This window comes from Branchiostoma belcheri, unplaced genomic scaffold, assembly GCF_001625305.1.
Source record: "Branchiostoma belcheri isolate BF01 breed outbred unplaced genomic scaffold, Haploidv18h27 scaffold40, whole genome shotgun sequence".
Taxonomy (NCBI): Eukaryota; Metazoa; Chordata; class Leptocardii; order Amphioxiformes; family Branchiostomatidae; genus Branchiostoma; species Branchiostoma belcheri.
The window spans coordinates 657,451-679,717 of record NW_017804021.1 but is presented as its reverse complement, the minus strand read 5'-3'; the positions used below and the strand labels follow the sequence as shown (position 1 = coordinate 679,717).

The following is a 22,267-nucleotide window of genomic DNA, read 5'->3' as shown; positions in this document are numbered from 1 at the left end:
ATGCGCGAACATGAAGACATACAAGCTGGACTTATCTACAACCAAGGAACGTCACTTCGCCGGGTTTAAAATCCTGACAACACCTCAAGAAATATTGCTGACAGGAGTTTCAACATCCATTAAGCCTAGTGAACATGTTATAGAGATTATGGCTGTGGGTTGATAAATTGTCTCTTCTTTATCATAAACGTCCATTTTATTACATGTGACATAGACAATACTGTGCATGCTGGGACGTTTATATAATACAGGCAGGCAGTAGACCGATCTTATCGCCCCGCCCAAATCCATCAAAACGTGCGAATGCAAATATCTGACAAAATGCAGCCACTCTCTGATTGGTCAAATCGTTATTACCCTTCTCTCATTGGTTGAATTGCTAATTGTGTTAGACATTCAGCATCTGTCCTGAAAATCTCAGTTAGCTCCAAATGCTTCATACAAATGGCCAAATACATACCTGTAAGAATGTTTAGACTTGTTTAGAACACATGTTTAGAACGTTAAAATCAACATGTCGATTAATTGTCATATTTGTAAGTTCATTTTGCATGTGTATCAACTTGTTTCTACATGCCTTTCATTTGCATCCACTTGTTTATAGTTATGTAAGTTCATTTGTATCTACTTTTTTATAGTTATGCAAGTTCATTTCTATCCACTTGTTTATAGTTATGTAAGTTCATTTCTATCCACTTGTTTATAGTTATGTAAGTTCATTTGTATCTACTTTTTTATAGTTATGTAAGTTCATTTGTATCTACTTTTTTATAGTTATGTAAGTTCATTTGTATCTACTTTTTTATAGTTATGTAAGTTCATTTCTATCCACTTGTTTATAGTTATGTAAGTTCATTTCTATCCACTTGTTTATAGTTATGTAAGTTCATTTCTATCCACTTGTTTATAGTTATGTAAGTTCATTTCTATCCACTTGTTTATAGTTATGTAAGTTCATTTGTATCTACTTTTTTATAGTTATGTAAGTTCATTTGTATCTACTTTTTTATAGTTATGTAAGTTCATTTCTATCCACTTGTTTATAGTTATGTAAGTTCATTTCTATCCACTTGTTTATAGTTATGTAAGTTCATTTCTATCCACTTGTTTATAGTTATGTAAGTTCATTTCTATCCACTTGTTTATAGTTATGTAAGTTCATTTCTATCCACTTGTATATGTAGTTGTTAAAGACCTTACAAAAGTTGCTGTACTTTGTTGAGTCAGTAAAGATTTCATGCACAGGTGCAGTGATATACATTCTATTAAGAGTGAACAAGCAAAACAAGATTCCTCTAGTAGTTTAGTGAACTGTCATTTCAAACCAGTACAAACACACAAGAATCCATGCCATGGTAGTCTCATTATTTCAATATCATCGCATAAATGATCCACTTTCTTTCATACATGCCATGAGACCAGAGGGCAACTCTGAGATTGCTCCGGTCACTAGACACTAATACACTCTCCACCAAGCACAGTTAATCTCCCCAAACTAATGATGTGGGTTCAAAAACAGGAAAATTTAGAATAATTGGCAAGGGGAGTTTGGTCACCTTAGAGCTCATTTGCCCATGCAGTTCTAACGAGGTGGACTGAAATTACATTTGTAATGGAAGACCCACTCCCCTGGACAGTCAGACCATATTTTTGCTGACTTCTACTATCATCCAAGAACCCTTAGAAAGGCCTTGTGGAGGGTAAAGCAAAATGCGCAAACTGTTAGCAAGTAAACAAGACACTCAGGCGCATAGCCCCCCCCCCTCTCTCCTGTAAGCAGTACAGATCACATGAAACAGACCATCTGTAGGGAGAATGAAGTCCTTATTGTGTGCTGATCAAAGCATGTGTTAGCTTTGGTATCTGCTACCTGTTAGGCCTAGGAAAACAAACTGCTGTGTTTCAAGCCACAGTCCTGAATTTTTCTTTTCTTTTTTAGATTTTGGCTAAAGGGATCCAACAAATAAAGTTTGAAGGATGTAAAACTGAAATGCATCTGATTCAGAACTTCCCCTCAGTTTGCTAACATATACTTTCTCTTGTTTACCCAATGAAAATTTCCTTCTGAAATGCGTGAAATAACATGCTGAGGTTCAGATGCCAGATTAAACATATCAAGACATATTGCACACTGGGTTTTTGTTAGGGACCGTCGGGAAACTGGAAACACAACAACTTTTTCCTAGGCCTAAGGTTGAGAAGATGAATTTGTACTGCCTTCCACAAACACTGCTACAAAAGACAACAGAAGTCTCATTAGCTGAACACAAACGTACAAAACAACATAAGATTGACCTTGAATAACAGTATAATTTTATATGTTTCTTCATGCTTTGACTTGGAAATACATATTCCAGCAGCTCAGCGGGCTAGCTTGAGCAGAAAATTACCAGACTCGTGCACCCACCTGAGGTTTGATGTATTACCTTGATAAGTTGCGTACCCTCGGGAATCTTAGCATTTATTGGCTGTTTTCCTTCAATTAAGCCCAAGGGCCCTCAAATATACAAGACAAAATTAAGAAGAGAACAGCTTCCAAGAGTACCTAAGGGTGTCGACTTCAAGCAAGATATAATAATAAAAATCGAATACACAATTCAGGGGTGCATCAGCATTTTCTGCATTTGTACAATTTTGTTTGATTGAATAAATTGATTGATTGATTAATTGATTGAAGTCTTAACTTATCCACACTTCTAAAATAATTGCCTCAAATTTTGCTTCCCCAGCGTTTTACACTGTAGCAATGTTTACATGATGGATAGTCATTTATTCATGCCAAATAAGTTCATCAACCTACATCAACCTCTTCTTGTGGGTGGCTGATGCAATAGCTCTGATGTTTTCCACTCAGATGTACGTAAACATGCCAGTGATGCAGACCAATTTTGCCGACAATAACAAGGACTTGAGATCAATACCCTGACAGGAGCTGTTATAATAGTGTAGGGCTTGTTCATTATGTTCACCTTCACAGAAGTAAATAAGGTCGATGACATGAACCAGATAGTGGACACCTCGTGGTACTAGTATTATGTAGCAAGTGGCAAGACAGAGTTGGAGGGGCTGGTCACCACGTGAATGAATGTGTTTGAGTAAGAATAAATTGACCCATAGTTTGTTTGGCCATATTTTGCCCCCAACAGTTGAGGAAAATCCTTTTCTTCCTACCTGTTACAGTTTTTCCATCTATCAATGCAGTAGTTTGATTAAAAGTTCAAAATTCATTGTTTAAATAATAACCCAGCCTTTTGTGTTGAATTCATGGCTCCTTTCATAGCATTTGGGGCTATAATAGGATGCCTAGACCTGTTTTCACTTTTATTTTTTTCACCTGCCTCTTCATATTTGCTCTGAAAAAAAAATCTGAGAACCAACAAATTGAATTGGTGTGGCCTAATACAATTAAGATTTAAATGTCAAGAATGTGCTGTAGACCAAATGAAGACCAAATTTGGTGACAATAACAAGGAGTTGGGCCAAGAGGTGATTATGCTGACAGAAGCTACAGGGCTTGTTCATTGTGTTCATCTTCCGAAGCAAATAAGGTCAATGACATGCAGCAGATGCCTGTGAAAATGATAACTAAATTAATGCTATAGCAGACACTGTGATGTTGGATTACATTATGTAGCAAGCGGTAGGACAGAGATGGAGGTGTTTGTCACCATAAGTATGAATGTGTTTGAGTAAGAAAGAATAAACAGAGCAGTAGTTGGTTAGGCTAGGCCATCCCCATGTAAAAGTAAACATTATGCATTTGCTTTACATATGTTACTTTTCTAGTGTAACAAAGGTGCATTTTGAACCCAGCATTTCCTGTCATAGATAATACATGGAGAATCTCCCCAACACAAGACTGTTATGTGGAATAACCCTTTCATTCCGTATGTGTGGGTTGACATACGTTAATTATTACCCCCTGTAAGGTGAAGACTATGACTGCTGCAGCATGCTGTGAAAGCTGTTGTGTGATACAGTGATCTCTAATTGGCACACAGACACCAGGTATTATTGAGGAATTAATCACTGCTTTATCTCATTAAATGGAGATATCAACCATCATCAATCACTTTTTATTTCATTATTACCTCCAAACTGACATGTTCTTAACAACAACCTTCTGTTGGTTAGTTTCTTACCACCTGAAAAACAGATCAATGGATCTGAGGTATGCCCTGGTAAAATAAATAAACTTGAAACTTGAAGATAAAATTGTTTTTGAATTATGGTTTTTGGCTCGATTTAGGCCTTGATCCAAGGGACAATTGTGGGGAATTTTAAATGTTGCAGTACCATAGAGAGCAGTTAGGGGCCCTTATTGAAACAAGTCCTTTGTTGTGTATACGTCTGTCATACTGTATACTAGATATCATCAATAGAGATCCTTCCACAATTTCTCAAGTTATGATGTCCAGAAACATTCCCACACACAAAATAATAAAACTGTATAAAACTGTATTCTGAAGTTAAGTAAGGGCTTCACACCCAAACCTTCAAAAGGAAGAAATAATGCAGAAAAACATTGCACGTGTCACATTCTACAGGAGTGTGGGAATCGTGGGAAGGGGATGACATCACGGATGTGGGGAACTCCCAGAATGCACTGCAGGTACCGCTCAAAACCCATCCCAAAGCCTCCGTGTGGAACAGAGCCGTATCTTCTCAGGTCCAGGTACCTGGGACAGACAAAAAGAGTCATGAACCTTACTATGTTCTTGATTCTGAATTATAACGGCAGTGAACCTTAATCCGACACTTTTATGCACAAGCAAGATTGAATGATGAATCCACAACCAGACATTCGGTATTTTCGTTAATCATTTAGTGCATCTTGTAGCCTGTTTTTAACGCCATACCTACGTGTGTGTCACTCTCCCAACCATTGAGATATCGCGGGAAAATTGCGTCTTCAACATCGCTCCCGATTTCACCGTGCCCTGCGTATTCTGTTCTAAGCGAAACCTTAATCCGACGCCATGCAACAGTGTAGCTGTTTGCCTGTAATTTTGCTATTCACAACAACATTTTTTTCTCAATCCCTTTGTCAAACAACAGACACTTATACAAGTTATCAACGGCATCAAAAGTAAGTCGGTAGGCCGGTGCACCGCGGTGCAGCGCTACACCAAATCACGTGGCTTGGGACTATTGAATTTACAAAGAAGGGGACCGCATTCGAATCAGTTACGGCGGGGCATTTTAGTTCCAAGAAAGGAATAATTGAAGAATTTTACAATAATGTTACCAGTCAAAAAACTTAATTCTGCACTATTCTGAAGTATTTGTCACTAATTTTGGCGATAATACAAGCGTTGCGATGATTTGCCACATCCACGTACAGACTAGTGGTATCGTCTTCAACAACAACAACAAGTACATTTCGGATTCAAAATGGCGGTCGTGTTCGATAGGCCGCTGAATGACCATAACGAACTCGCTCTGTGCTTAAAAAGAAGGACACTTCTAGGCAAGTGCTTTGTCAGCAACACACACCTTATTAATTGTTTTTTTATTCGCTGTGACGTTGAATGTATAGCATGAGGATGTAAAGGAGAAATTGTCGATGTTTTGACCACTGTCCTTCCGGAAGCTTCCTCCCACGACATGCCTACCAGTGTAAAACAGGCTGAAAATTTTCATGACCTCGTCTCCACAACATGTTGACTTCGTTAGCTCACTGTTTCAAGTTTTTAGGCTGTGTACCTTATTGAGTTTGTAAAGCAATTAAAAGATTTTGCATATCAGTGCTAGATCCTAACAGACAGAGGAGTGTTGAAAAGTGTCGGATTAAGGTTGCGTCGGATTAAGGTTCACTGCCGTTACATCATCACTTGAATCCTCATGATTATTCTCCAGAAATGATTTCATCAGGTTGGTAGAACATAGGACATTGGAGTTACACAACCAGTAATGTCTCTCACCTACTTATTTTTTCATGCCTATCAGACATGTTCCTTAGAGCTTCTAACTGAAGTACTGCCAATTAGCCATTGTTGGGATTGTGTTCTCGCGACAAAAGTATCACCTATGCAGTTACCACCTTCATAGTTATCTACAAATGTATTTCACAGTGTAGCAATGGAATGAAAAAATTCTCACCATTGGTAGCTGTTGGACAAGCCTAGCCTGGTGGAGGAAAAAAGAAATCACATAAGTGCTATAAGTGCTAGTCATCATGGGTAGGCTGTTCTGTTTTTGTTTGTATACTTGTTTGTTTAATAAAGACTGACCAACAAAAGAGATTGTTCTCACCTAAAGCTTTCGACCAGTCACTCTGGTCTTCTTCACTGACCCAATAAGACTTGCCACATGGCTTCTCTGAAGTGTGACACCAACACTGGGTCAAGGGTATCTGGTTATAATGTCGCCCCCCTCCCCCCGATCTACAGTATGTGGAATATGAAGGTCATGACCTTGGTGCTGAAGTTTGCTATGCTGTCAACCTGGCTGCCACCTACAACGTCTGTCAAGTCCACAGCTTTGACTAACTTCCTGGCATTTTCTATAGACATCCATTCAATAAGCAGGGCTTGAAATCATCTTTTCTGCATACCTCCACAGGTGCAGGCAACATTTTTCTTGACAGTGTTGCTCAATCATGCAAAGCTAAATGACCATTCTAGGCAATGAGCTTGGTGATATGACAGACGTATGACTGTGCAAAAGACTCCTCAATGTTTGTTTTGAAAGCTTGAGGATTGTATTTAGAAGGAAAACATGTGTTTGTGAGGGAGTTCCATAAACATTAAATATTACCAAATTTTACCTGCACCACTCAGGATTTGGATATGGTATTAGTATGGATCATGCTAAAAACTGTTCATAAACCATTGCCATTATTTCTTTCACACTTCATATAGGTGGTGAGTCATAGAAAGACATACATTATATACCTTGTTATTCATCCACATCCATAGATTTCCACAGATATACATTTTGTAACTGCATCTTTAGCTTGAGGCAGAGTAGCACACCAGGAGTTCTATTGGACCAGCTGGGCAATAAATCAATTTCCTGTGTCACATTTCCGATCTATCTTAACGTTAATACATGACGTGAAAGGAATGGGGCTAGAAGGGATCACAGTAGCAGGTGTGCAGAAGAACTAAAAGCACCAGTGACACTGGAGAAGAGACTATGATGAATGTCACTTGAGATGTCCGGAAGTAATCTCTGTACTTTATCCTGTGGTTGAGTTTTAGCTAAAAGCATGTTTCACGTTACCCGACCTCAGTCACTGCTTTTAAAGCTCTCTGTCTTTGGTGGGTCATTGGGAAGCTTATAGTCGTAGGGCTAATGGTACGTCCCAAAGGTCATTGACTCCTGAGTGGTTTTTGCATGTTTCAGAATACTGTATGTACATGTAGAATATGGACGTTTTCCACTCAGATATATATATTGTACATGTAAATAAACATGCCAATGATGAAGACCAAATTTGGCAACAATAACAAGGAGTTGGGCCAAGAGATCTTTACACTGACAAGTGCTATTATGATAGTATAGGGCTTGTTCATTATATTTACCTTTACACGGAAGCAAATAAGGTGAATGCCATGGACCAGATGCTTGTCAGCATGGTAACTGGTGGTATAGCACACACCATGGGGATTACATTATGTAGCAAGTGGCAGGACAGAGCTTAGTTGCTGGGCTTAGGTACCAGAGCTCACACCTAAACAATTGAACAGATGCTAGAATAAGGAAAGAGTCAATAAACAATGCCATAGCTTTCAAGGACATTTGAGATTTGAAGCTTAGTTGTAACACTTATGGCCACCTAGGTCACTGACTCCTTCTTGAGTGGTTTCTGTGTTGCTTCAAAATATGCAATGTTAGAATGTGGAGTCTTTGGGCATAGGTTCAAAGGTTCACACTCAAACATTTAAACAAATGGTAAAATAAGGAAACAATCAATAAACATGCCATAGCTTTCATGGAAATTTGGGACTCTGAAGCTTGGTTGTAGCACTAATGGCCCTCAAGGTAACTTCTAAGTGGTTTCAGAATAAATGTGTTAAACATGGTGTCTTTAGCCGCTGTGCAAAGGTACAAAAGTTCACACTTGACCTAACAATTGCTAAAATAAGAAATCAATGAAAAATTCCATAGCTTTCATGGACAATTGGGACTTTGAAGTTAAGTTGTAGCAGTACATGTATATTTGTATGTTGGCAGAATGTACTGCGCCTGCACGAAACCCAGATTTTTACCGTTTTTGTTGGAACACAGCATTTGAAAACTACAGACGGAATCCTTAAGTATGCCAAACAACCTCAAAATGAGATGAGTGCTATGCACAATACATTACAGGTTTTGTGCAGGTGCAGTATGTTCTGATGACGTGCTAGCTGTAGCACTAATGGCCCCCATCTGTAACCTTACACACCAGAAGGCATTAGTTGTCCTTGAGTATGGAATATCAGAGAGATTGGAATCAACTGGATGTCTACCGACCACCACCGAGTGGAATGAGTACTGTAAATTCATTTATTTTTGCAGGGACTTACTTCCAAGTTGCTACAATTTTGTTAACACAGTATATTTTGAAAGCATCTTTGCAGCGTCATGAATTCGCAGTGGAGAGATCACCACAAATATAAAACTACTGTGAACATTTCAAGAAATACATGTAGGAAGTATGAAGGTCATGACCTTGGTGCTGAAGTCTGGTTACTGTTAACATGGCTGCCACTTACCCTGTTTGTCATATCCAGGGCTCTGATTTAATTCCTGGCATTTTCTATTGATAAACATCCATTTGTAAGCCATGATGAAGAACACACAGCTTTTAAAGAGCCCCTTTTCCTCAAGACAGCAGTTGTAGAGTGTCCAAAATTGATTCACAAGTTCATAATTGGAATATGATACAAGAAGAATAAGTACGATTTAGAAGACAACAAAATGTTAAAAGAATTGTTCTCTTTTTGAAATTCTTTGATCAACTTGCCAATCTTTGATTGCTCAGCATTAACTTGGCAGTAAACACAAGGGAAAGGGGATGTTGCCAAAAGGGTGGGTGTTTTACCCTGATACACAATTTAAATCAATGTTGGCCTGAGGAATCTCCAAGTAGATGCTAGGAGGGCCCACTATCAGAAAAATGAGGCTGTCAGAAGATGTTATTATCTCCCCTTCCAATACCTGTCTGGATATCACATCCCCAGAGGAAGACAATCTGTCAGCATTCGGGCACTTTTCTTTATCGCTGAGCCGTGGCGTGTAACAGCCCTGTCCTGAAGGCATCCAAACCATTTTCAGGGTTCTAAAGTGGAAATATTCTGAATAAGGCAATCTATATGATGTTGACACATACTGTCCCACATTAGCATGATGAGTGCGCTCGAGTGTAAGCGAACTACACCAGACACTGGGTTGGAGACCACTAGAGGAAAGGAGGACCCACCATACCTGCACAATGGTCTACAAGTGTCTACATGGACTTGCACCTGATTACCTACTACACTGTTTCAGCTACAACCACCAAACACATCAGTACAACACAAGACAAGCGAATCTACTGCGTAAACCCAAATACACAAACAGAACTGGACAGAGAACATTTAAATACAGAGCAGCTTCAGCCTATAACTCGCTTAACACGGTAACTAAACAGGCATCAACAATAAATGCCTTTAAAGTAGCGCTAAGAACATATGACCTCTGACCCTGACCTCAAGGACAACCGACTGTCATTATTTGACAATACGACTATGCTTAACGATTTTGACTATTTGTTTTGTTTGTTCCGTTGTGTTTGTATGATTGATTTATTTGTACCCTCTGTTTATATTATTTATTGTCATTTGCCACGATTGATCATTTGATTAATCTGTTTTATTTTGTTTAATTTTATTGTATTCCATGTTGTCCAATGTGTATGTTCTGTTGGGCTACCTTGGAAATCAGTCTTTCAGAGACTGAAGGTACCACCCAACTGTTTTTAAGAGCAATAAATAAATAAATAAGCACATTTTCATCATTAGGCCACACCAATTTAATTTGTTGGTTCTCGGATTCGCCTCTTCGTTTTTTTCTGATTTGCAAAAAAAAAAAATTGATTCTGGTCCTGAATCAACTGAAAAATGCTCATGTTTTGCCCCCCAACAGTTGAGGAAAGTCCTTTTCTTCCTATAGTTGTTACAGTTTTCCCATCTATCATTGCAGTGGTTTGATTAAAAGTTCAAAATTCAATGTTTAAATTTTAACCCAGCCTTTTGTGTTGACTTCATCGCTTATTTTGTAGCATTTAAGCCTATAATAGGATGCCTAGACCTGTTTTTATTTTATTTTTTTTCGCCCTGTCGCTTCATATTTTTTCTGAAAAAATCTGAGAACCAACAAATTAAATTGGTGTGGCCTTATTTCATGATTTGGACATTTAGAACATCGCAGAAACAGGCCCCAAGATGAGTCCTTTATTTTCTGGGAACCACTCCATATATCAGCTTAGGATCCTACCAGTAACTGTTTTCTGTTGACAATTTTAGGATATATTCTGATCACACTCACTCACTCACTGTCTGGTTTATCGTCTGTTCTTTTATCTTTATCTTTATCACGTGACACCATAACTTGCACGAACTTGGAATAAAGATTATGTGATTGAATTTTTGGGGGCGTTTGTGTCTCATTGGTCAGGTTTATGCCTTTAATATCATATTATTAATAGCTTTCTATGTTTAACTGTTTTGTAAGTGATAGATTTAGTGGAAGTAGCTTTACATATTTAACTATGCTGTCTACAATAGATTTAGTACCCCCAGTATGTAGCAATAATATCATATGCCTATGCTCTGTCTCCCCCTTGTTTACTACCAACACTAGAAGTAATGATTTTACCTTTTGACTCTGTTCCAAGATAACTACTGCATTTAGACCCTTTTGGCAAGAACATGCAATACCGACAATCAATCAACCGCAAGCATCATGGCAGATGCATGTTGCATGCAATAATGACCATTCAGGTTAATGTCTGGCCATGTAAGAAGTCTACATGTACGTACAGAAGCTTAGGAGGCACCTAATACATGATATCTGGTTGCACAGTCCACAAGTAATACTCCATTATCTGTGATCCCACTGAAGGAGTAATGGTTCTCTGCTATTAGTCTGTATCATCCCTGTACCAAACTGCCCACCAACGATCCGCCCGGGTCATTTTGCAGTACGTAAAAATGATCTGACAGTTACCACTTGGGCCATCTATAAAAGGAAACGAGGGCTGTTCCTACTTACTACATGTATGTGGACTGTTAATGAAGTGGGGAATGCCTGGTTGGGAGCTGACACTGCAGGTTTTTGTTTGTTAGCACGGCGGTCGGTTGCTAGGCTAAAAGTCGCATTACTAGGGAGGTATCGGGTTACAGAACGCGTTCGAACGTGGCCGCGCGGGAGTCCCAGCCCGGCCCGGGGGCAACGGGTAAAAATTGAAAATAAACAAAAGTAATTGGAGAGTAAATACTCGTCAAAATAAAATGTAATAAGTGATTTTGTTTACCTCAAATGTTATTCTTGCACTGCCTTTGCTCCACTTTGTGTACATTTGCTTCCAAATGAGATCAATTTCGGATTTCAAAAAGGGTTCACGAGAACCAAACAACTGATTTTAAGAGGCCCCGAAAATTAAAAATAAGGTTAGATTTTTGGATTTTTAGAAATATTACAGTAAATTTAAACTTTCTGTCTTAGGATTTTTTTATTTTTTAACTAAAACTCGACTTACAGTCAAAAGAAGAGCTAAAAACGCAGTGTTTTAACTTTAAATACCGATAATTCATAATCGCGGCCATATCTAAAAAATCCCTAAGACAGAAATCTGCGGAAATCGTTGCTCTTCCAAACAAGACCTCAATGAGGTAATTTGAACGATTTTTGGGAATGGTTAAAATACCATGTTTGCACGCGTGCTATGACACTTGGATATGGGGACCTGGATTTTATAACAGCGTCAACAAGAATTCTGACCTTCAAGGTCACCCACGATGACGGTAGTAGCTTCGTTACATGTTACATATCCACAATAAAATCACGGCATAGATGTAATGTTTTGAAAACGGTTCATATTTGTGGAAAGGTGGATTTTTCCTGTTCCGTGGTTCCCAAGTAAAAAAGGGCTTGAAGTAGCCGGTTGTAGCGGCTTTACTGTAAATGACCGCGGGTAACCCCAGATCGAACGCCCGCTCTATTCGAATGACGTCATATCGAACAAGATTCGCGGGTTCGGGGGATTCGATCTCCATAGTAGCGGACTGGGACTTTTGGGCCCAAATCTGACCATCGTGTAGCTTGTTTGTTTTATTAGGATCTCCATTATATATACAATTACAGTATATAAATATTCCTTGCCAGGCATCCATTAGAGTAATTTGTAGTGAATTACCAACTTCCAAATAGTAGTATTTGGACACCGGGGCAAGCCCTATTTTTGAAATGTGTGTTGTTTTTTAATGTGCATGGGGTGTGGCTCTCTCCAAACATGAGACCTCCATTAAACGTCCTATCCGAGAGGACAGCCCTAACCAAAGCTAGGTACTCATTTCCACCTGAGTGAAATGAGGAAAATAGACATGGTGTAAACTGCATTTCCCAAGACCAAAACATTGGGGCAATGTTTGGTGGATGTGAACCCAGGACCTATGGGTTCTGAGCAAAACACCCAACAATTACACCAGAAGATCCCACCACAGGTTTCCATCTCCAATTAGATCTTTCATTTCCATTTCTTACATTCTGCCTTCTTTCTCCGTCCGTTTTTGAGGCTCCCTTTGGGTACTCGTTCTAACTTCTACTGGTTTTCCATTAGTGTTTTTCCAGTTCATTCCTCTATTTCCTACTGTCCCCCCCTGATACGGACTTTCCTCCCTGGGGCTCTCATTAGTTACTGTTCCTCCTGCCTGCAGGTTATGTACATGTGCGGGCCTACAGAAATCCTTTCAGCTAATGACACTAAAAATAAAGCTATCTTTCCATTGCCATTTTTCAAGATAAATCCCGGACCGTCACTATTTGGAGTCTTTGCGTAACGTTTAATTCTGCTAGCACGCTGATGAAAACCAAGAATGTTTTTGCTGAAGGCAAATCATTTCCTGGTAATATTTCATTATATTTATTACAACAGACATATGTATTGGTTTTTGACAATTTTCTAAATCTCATTGCAACAAAAAATGAACATGTCAAATTTGTATACCGTGTATTGATTGAAAAAAAAATTCAAGCAGCCAAATTTTGACCCCTAAACCCAACAAAGATAAGGAACTAATAATCATATAAAGATATTAAAGCCATAAAAATCTTCAAAGTCACCAGACAGGAATATGATACTTGGTTAAATTGCATGGTTCCAAGTACTAGGAAAAGTAAGTGTACTTTTCATTGGGTTTCTTTCTAACAACTGGATTATGTATGCAAAGGTACTAAAATTTTACACTAGTCTTATAATAGTAGAAAGTATATTCCTGACATTTTAATGTCAGAAAAACTAAAAACATTTGTTGTATCGCAGTAACTTGAGTAATTGTTGTAACTAGATTTTGCTCACAATCTTTGTTCTGTGCTGTGCAGTTAAACTTTTTTCTATGCATCTAATTTTATTACAAATATTCTCCTTCAAGTTGGTAGACTAACTCCCCTGGCATTGACCTGTCCATTTGGGTAATTTCTACTCTTTCCAGCTGCCTCTGAAGCCTGCTAGAGGTTACACTGACAGGATGTTGATGGAACATTGTGGCACCCATAGTTGTCACTTTAAGCACATCATTTAAACCTATAACAAATCATTCCAGACACTGATTGTCAGCAGATTATGTCATCAACACAGCATGCTTAAAGTCAGTGTTCTACCTAGTGTCCGTTTTCCATCCTTTGACAGAATTTTGCAGCTCGTGCTGACACAGAAAAATATTGCACAATTTGTCATTTTTGATGGACAAAAATTGGTGTGTAAAGATATGGAAAGCTTAGTCTACCAGCAAAATTTGCCCCTCAAAATGCAGGAAATAGCATTTCAGGGGGTGAAGATTTCAACATTTTCCCACGGGAGCATGCCCCCACAGGCAAAGGTGCAACTAGAATTGTCACACCTTTGTAACTCAACATGATGTTATGTCAAACAAAATTGAGGTAGTGGAAAGAAAAATTCCAGGCTGGCTAGAACACTGTTGAAGGGCTGTTAGCTGGAGAGACAGTCCTGCCTGTTTAGCATTCTCCCAGTGGTAGCAGTTCTGTGTGTGTGTGGTAGACCATGTCAAAATAAATGGTGGAGAAGGGACAGACAGATATGAGGATTTTAGAAAAGGAATGTCCTGTCAACTCTCAGTATTGGTGAGTAAGCCCTGCAGTGCATCACAAGTATCAAAGAAGGTCTACAGTCGGGAAAGATTATTTTGGCAGTGTTTCGTAAGCTTACATCATCTTGGCACTAGAGGCTGCAGTCACTGAGAAACTGCTGACTGGCAATTTGGCAAATGGCTCGACAGATCACTCAATGAATTTCATAGAAAAAAAACAAATTTTTTAACTTTTGTGTTGTTTTGTTGTCTTTTGAATCACAGTTATTACAGATCTTGCATCATAAATTCATATACCTGTTATGAAATCAAGGGGAACACAAATCCAATTTTGGTTGCTGTAGGGTCGTTCAGCGATTTATGTCTAGTGGTTTTGGGGGTCTTGCTGTGCTTAGTTATCATCATGCTATTGTATTGGTTGGTCTAGATCTTCGACAAACTGGTTAAGTAAGGGCTTCCACAATTGTGAAACCTATACTAATATTAATAATGGTCATCATGTGTGTGTTTGGTAGGGATTGGAATATGAAAATGTATTTGGAAAATATTTGGAAACAAAACCTAAAACAGTGTTTTACATACAACTTCTGAGCCATTATGATAACTTATGAACTTTATTTCTACATAATCGATACTTTACAACACAACTTGGCAAAGCACCATATATGCCCCCCGCAGCAAGTGAAGATGAGTGAGTAGGTACTTTACTGCTCACGCAGGTATGGAAAAGTTTATCTCTGTGTTGTGTTAGTATGCACAGCAGCAAAAGACGACCATACAGTTCAGAGGCAGCAGTACAATCACGGCTTTTGTGGAAAGACCTCCCCGGGCAGTCCAGTCCAAATCAAGTGGAAACTGTTGCAGAGGTCGACTCAAGGTCGTTTAGGGGTGAGTGAGTGGCCAGGAAGAATTCCGTCCATGTCTTGAGTTGATTTGAGGCACTTAGCCGCGGTAACTCGCTGTAAAAGCCGGGGAGGTGCTTGAAAAACGGTGGGTGCATTAGTCATGCCCGAGAGGACCCCTGGTCACAATAGTTACTGCCGTACGTGTACGTGTGCACTTTCTGTCAACAAGTGCAGAAATTCTCACTGGATATGGTAAACATCACGGCCACTCCTGCAATGAAAATCAGCAGCCTATATAGTAAGTACATGGTACTGAACAGGAGATCGAGAAAGTTGATCTATGAATGTCTAATATGCAATCGAAACTGAGTAAGAAGCTGCTTAAAATTGTGAGAAGGAGATACGAGAGTTTTATTTTCAATAAATGGTGAGTTTTATGCCAACAAGTTCAGCATTTGCGTCAGACCTGGTGAACCTGGCCATCACAGGGCACACATTGCTTCTCCTGTACCATTTCCTCCAGCAATGAAAATGCTATCATGATGGTCCATATCTGAATCTGTATTCCTCTCAGTAGTGGCTGGCTATATTACCGGCACATGAAATATGTAATAGCTAAGCCTTGCACAGCATAGCAAGATTAAAGTATAATATAATGAGTAAGCTGCAATATAGTGTTTGATGCAAAGTTCATTCCCCAATAGGTGGGAAAAGTTAGTTTTACAACCCTGGGTGGCACTCATTCCAAGAGCATAAATTAGATTTTTAGTGGCTGTTTCTTGTTCTTTACTGGGCTTGACTAAAGACAATATGGTATTTCATATTTAGATGACTGTTTATAACAGTAAAGGAAAAATTTTTTAAAGATGTAACAGTTTTAAACGTGCAGTAACGGTTTTAAGCATGCAGTAACAGTTTTAAATGTGCAGCCCGCAAGGCCAGGCCTACAACTAGTACTAGCAATACGCACACCCACTGGTGCTCTGGTGCTCAATGTGTGGGAGAGGTTTCCTGGCCTCCATTGGCCTCATCATCAGCCATGTCTGGACCCATCAGCCCAGACAGTGATGAGCCAAGGTCATTGGTCATCCTCAACAACAAGGGATGAACAAGAGAAAGAAAAGAGACTGTTTATAATGTTGTTTTCTTTTTTTGTTCTTTGATCTTGTTGTGTCAATCTGACAAGGGGTGACCTTTCTGTGTCCCTATGTTAACAGTTGTACATCTCACAGTAATCTCCAAGATCTTAAAGAAGATTCTTGCCCAGCAGTTACAATTTTGCCATGGGAAGATCCCTGCTCAGAGATTACATTTTAGATGACATAGAAGATCCCTGCTGACTGTATAGGCCTCAGGTATCAGTTCTGGCTGTTGTGTAACATTGAAGCTCACAATGTCAACAGACATATTGATGAAAAGAGCCCAATGTCGCATATCTTAAAGTATACATTTTAATTTGAGCCACTTCTCTTTTGATATTATGCTTTAGGACACACCGTTTGATTTGTTGGTTCTCAGACTCCTGCAGGAAATCAATGAAGTGGGTAATAGGTGGAAAAAAAGCAGGCACAGGCATTCTTTGATAGCTCAAAATACTACATTGTACATAATACAAAGTACTAAAACAATGTAGTACATGTATCGTTAAACATACTAAGTTGGTTTTTGATACCCTATGTATACCTGGATACAGACAATGAATTTTGAACTTTCAATCAAATCACTGCATTGATAGATGGAAAAACTGCTACAGTAAAAACTAGGAAGACAAGGACTTTCTTCAACCACCCCCATGAAACTCCTTCCTCTTCGCCCCCGCCGTTCTGCTTCGCCCCCGCCCCGTTCTGCTTCGCCCCCGCAAAAAATCTGCTTCGCCCCCGTCGTTCCTCTACGCCCCCGGCGCAATTCTGCTTTGCCCCCGTCCTTCTGCTTAGCCCCCAATGGCGGCACAGCTAAGTACTGGCGGGAAATTTCACTCACGGCTGTACGTAAGAACCACTGACGGGCCGTGAGGTAGGGGTAAACTTTTGAATGGGAAGGATTTGTGCAACGCCACTTGGCAGAAAGGTGGTCCAGAATGTTTGTCGGAGCATGGGCTACTTTAAATTTGGCGGCACAGCCTTTATTGTTATTTTGCAGACGATTTTCGTGTCGACTGTGAGCTGTGCCGCCATTGGGGGCTAAGCAGAAGGACGGGGGCAAAGCAGAATTGCGCCGGGGGCGTAGAGGAACGACGGGGGCGAAGCAGATTTTTTGCGGGGGCGAAGCAGAACGGGGCGGGGGCGAAGCAGAACGGCGGGGGCGAAGAGGAAGGAGTTTCATGGGGGTGTCAACTGTTTGTGCCACAATATGAGCATTTGGGAGTTGATTCAAAACCTTTATGTTACAAGTAAATAAAAAAAAATGAAGTGGGCAAGTCCAAGAATGTAGAAATTAAATTGGTGTTGTCTAAGCCTTAAAGATCTACCTGAAGAAAAGCACAGCAGGCAAGGCAGGAATATGGAGACTGGCCAAATGTATCAAGATCTGAAGCGACTTGGGAAGGATTGGGACAGTTGGCACTTAGCTGAAATCTGCATGAGCCTGTCTAGCACTAGATGTGCTGGCAGGTGCCATTAATTTTTCACCACCACTTTACAACACCTCCACAGTAATTAATCCCAGAGGATTTAGCCTGACTACATATACTGTAATTCATTTTATGTTCGCAAATGTTCGCGGTGTGAGAAAAATGGACATGTTCCTGGAACTAATGTTTGCGGTGGCAGCAGGTGCAGAAAAAAAAGCTGGCAAATACGTGCTAAGTACAAGTTTGCGGTACAGAAGTGATCAGGAAAATCATGAACACAAAAGTACCGCAAAAAATCGTGAATTACATTTTAATGCTTCTAAGTTCTAGCAGCCCGTCCACTGGTCAGGCCCTAAGAAGCTTCATGACCAATGCAACACCTCTGAGTCAGGAGAAATGGGAACATCTTAATCCTGTTGATTTATAATGTTATATCATGCTAACATACTATCATAGTCAGACTGAAGACTGTCTGTTTCCACAGTAAGAGAGACTTCTGAGCCCTATTGGACTGATTTTCATAGTGATAAAGAATCCTGAGCTCTCTGGGAATAAGCCCAATATGAACCCCTGATGACAGAGAGAAATATTCTGACAGGTGTTAAGGATATGGGGCAGATATCTTTATAATGCATTTGGCATTGAAGGCTATACTATTAGTTAAACACACTGAAACATGACCTCACAAACATGACAAAAGTGCTTTCCCACATTTTGACCTTAAAACTTCTTCTGCACTAGCCTCTCCCCTCAAAGCAAAACAGTCCTTCAAAGAGTGTTGACCAGCTTAAACTTTGAGAACAGCTGACAACAGTTAAACAAACCCTACTTTTGACCTCAAATTCCCATGTATATCATCCGATCTGGCCAGGCATGACCTAATCACTCACTCAGATCTGTCATTACAATCACTAAACTGGTGAAATGAACAAACAAGCCTCACTCACTGGGTCAGTCTACTGAGGAAGACCAGAGTGACTGGTTGAAAGCTCTAGGTGAGAGAACTTCTTTGTATTGGATCTTAGTTTTAACTTTAAACCTTGACCAAAGTAGGAAAGTTTAGACCCTACCCGTTTCTTCTTGCCCCAAAGTATCCAAACTGACCAAAGTTTTCAAGAAAAAGCATTTTTAAAGATATTAAATTATATAGACTTTGTTCCCATTCTGGGACCTTTACTGCACAACCCAATGGTGATGTCAGACCAGACCTACAGCAAAGACTTGGCTGAAGGGTTAAAGTTTCGTCAATTTGGATGTAAGTTTCCCTACCTGTCTAGTCTGTCCTGTAATGTTTCCAGTCGTTCTTCTCTCAGACTGCCTCCAAACAGCTCCCCAACCTCAGGTACCAAAAGGTCAAATGCTGCAACCTGTAAAATTACAACGCCAATAACATCCACTCAATTCTTTTGTTTAAACCAAGGAGGTTCATCTTTAAACCTTCTTTTACGAAAAAAGAGCTTGGATGCTTTTAACATTGGGAAATGAGTAGTTTATAATTATAGTTTATATAATCATCATCATTTTGCAGCACAGATTTTTCAATCTATGGAAGGTTTTAGGTAGTTTGGAAAGAAAAGAAGTATGTGACATGGTTTTTTTTTTGTAATAAGTCTAAAATTGATTATTGACAGAGTTTTTTTTACTTGAACCTAAACATTTTAAACATTTTTAAACAAGTCCAGAACTGGCCAAGCGAACTGGTACGCAGCACTAGGTGTCCCCATTTCTAAGTGTATGCTAGTGAGTCCAATTTGCTTTTGGGAACAGGCTTCTAGGAAAGCATTAAGTATGCAATTATAATGGAGCTCCTGGGACTGAGAAACCTAATTTCTTACATTGACCTAAAAATCTATTCTTGGTGACTCAGCTAATTATCAATACCAGACTCAGCAATTGTCAATCAACATCAAAATGCCTGGCAATTAATTGAATCAAGTACCCCTGAACCATGTAATTTCACAAATACTTTTTGGTAGTCATACAGTGTATCTATCAGTGTTTCTACCTTGAACCTGAGTAGTTAAAGAACAAAACAACTTTTCACACAACAAAAGGCATTGAAAACATATCAGGTGCATGAATAATTTTGTTGTAAACTCTTGACCTAAAAAAAAAGTAGCACCTACAGTTTTATCATCATCGTTGTCTCTAGCATAGAAGGGCTTGAGATCCCTGGGGAAATCTGTCACAAACACAGGTACACCTCCACAGTGCCTCACTAGGTGGCGCTCGTGTTCTTTCTGCAGGTCACGACCCCACTGGAAAGTGAGAACCACGATTATGCTCTACTGTAAATTGTGAAACTTTTGCTGTGGTTTAATGCTGTGTCATTGTGCATTTATTGGTATGAGTACTACATGTAGCAGAAATGAGTGGTTGAAAGACCATTACAATACAGTGTACTAAATGTAACTGGTAAACAGGTTGTTGGAATAAAATGAAAGCAATTGTTTATCAGAAACAAACTTGTAAAATGTCCTTGGCTTTAACCTTCCCCGGCTGCCTGACCCCGGCCATAACCAATTACAGTCAAACCTGTCAATTAAGGTGACCACTTCTTCAAGCTGGCCACCTGGTCAAGGTGACCACTTTTTCTCAGTCCTGAAAATTTTGCCCATTGATGCAAGCATTAAGCAACCTTCACCAAGGTGACCACCTGGCCAACCGCTCAAGGCCTGATACCTGCCCATGGTGACCACGTCATTTTTGATCATGATGATTATTGATTATTGATGATAACTAATGAGAAATTGCGGAGAAACCAGCCAGTTTGCCTCGACTGCTGGACAATGTTTTTTGTTTAAAGTAAATTGTCCAACAGTGCCACCCTCCCCACATGCATTCACCACAGAACTGAAGATGCTTACAGCATTTGACATTAAAACATGTCGACTTAGAAACCATTTATGTCTGAGTCATGTTGTGAGGCAACCCTCTTCAATGTGACCACCTGTGCAAGGTGACCGATTTTCTCCGCTCCCCTGGGTGCAAATTGCCACACTATACTGATCAGCAACAAGTGTCTCATCATTTGTAGCAAGCAGCTCAAATTCTACCTACTGCAGCTCAACAACGCATCACTTTGGCAGTGATTAATCTGAGGCAGCGCTCAACTGGCAGAGGTTTAAAACAGCGCCGTCATAAATAACCTTGAAACTTGAAAAGATTCAATGAATAAAGCTTCCCCAAAGCTCCCTCACCATTCCCTTCTCACGTAATGAATTCTCGCTCCAGTGAGCCAGTCTAATCTCCTGTATGTGCTGGAGATGAGACAAGGTCAACAGTAATGAGATAGCAGAGAGATTCTCAGAAATGATTGGTGTCATCGGGGACATGTGGGGAGAGGAATTCACGGTGTCTATCTCAGGTTGGTGCCGGTAGAGAAGCCGCTCAATCATAAATATGTCTGAGGGTTGGAGGAGGCTGTTAATCAAAGACTGTTGTCAGCTCAAAACTTCTCCTGCCAAGTATCTATCTCTTGTTGTCAAGGATGCCACTACAGTGGTGGTGAGGTGGTTTTGTGGTTAGGGTTCTTGAATCTGAAGGTTCAGGGTTCGATTCCCTGTTAGGCCCCAGTGTTGTGTCCTTGGGAAAGGCACTTTACACCTATTTCTTCACTCGACTGAAGTGAAATGAGTACCTAGCATTGGTTAGGGATGTCCTTTCAAATAAGACGTGAATCTTCACTGCATATTAATGACACAGCACTTCCATTATACTATGTCATGTATTGTACAACAGAATTGTTTCAACACCAAACACAATACTCCTTTCTTCTTTTACCATACGTCCAAGTCCCAATGAAAATACTAATGAATTTATAGTACAACCCCTACATGTACCTGTATGCATGTCTAGTCAGTCTGTCTCCTTCTCTCAGTCTCAGTCTTTGAACAGGAGAATAAGAAGAGTCTTTGTTTGAGCCTGACATAATTAAAGCAAGGCCTGGGGGAATATCACTTATATTGTGGCAAATAGAGAGATATGCAAACGTATCTTTGGGTTGTTTTTACTTCATCTACTCTCAAAGAAAGAACAGGATCTGCCAAAAAAACTGCAAATAAAGTGAAAGGCAATATTTGCAAAACAAAGGCATAATGTTTAACTTCACACGGTCTAGCCTAACAAACTACATTATATATGCACATGCTCTATATATTCTTCCTCACTCAAATGCATTCATATATATAACTTATATATATAGTATCTTAGCCCCTCCAACTTGCTACATAACCCAACACCACAGGGTGTCTGCTACAGCACTAGTTACCATGGTGATGAAAGCATTTCTTCCCTGCATCCTTGCTGAGAAAGATTTCTTAAAATATTGATGTAACTTCAACAGTCTAAACAAAATCTATTCTGAATTTGTGACCATCCCCCCTAAGCAGATTGCATGCCGTGCATATCTTTTAATAGGGTTGGAATATTGGATTAAGCTAGGTCACAGCAGAGCATCGTTTCAATCACTGTAGGACTTACTGGGATTCACAATTAAATTACTGTCTTATAGATATCATCAAGACATCATCCTGCGATAAATGAGGGATTTAAGGGGT

At 39.6% G+C, this 22,267-nt stretch overlaps 1 protein-coding gene across 1 annotated transcript in view; it reads right to left on the bottom strand.

Annotated features, from left to right (window-relative positions):
* Positions 1–4,363: 4,363 nt before the first annotated feature.
* LOC109477563 (probable asparagine--tRNA ligase, mitochondrial) overlaps positions 4,364–22,267 on the bottom strand; it is a 26,619-nt gene continuing 8,715 nt past the window's right edge. The window contains exons 11-14 of the mRNA XM_019778886.1: positions 19,835–19,966; positions 18,978–19,075; positions 6,103–6,129; positions 4,364–4,679 (exon numbers count right to left, since the gene is read on the bottom strand). Coding sequence (XP_019634445.1) covers positions 4,535–4,679; positions 6,103–6,129; positions 18,978–19,075; positions 19,835–19,966 — 402 coding nt within the window. The 3' untranslated portion in view covers positions 4,364–4,534. The remainder of the gene's footprint in view (positions 4,680–6,102; positions 6,130–18,977; positions 19,076–19,834; positions 19,967–22,267) is intronic.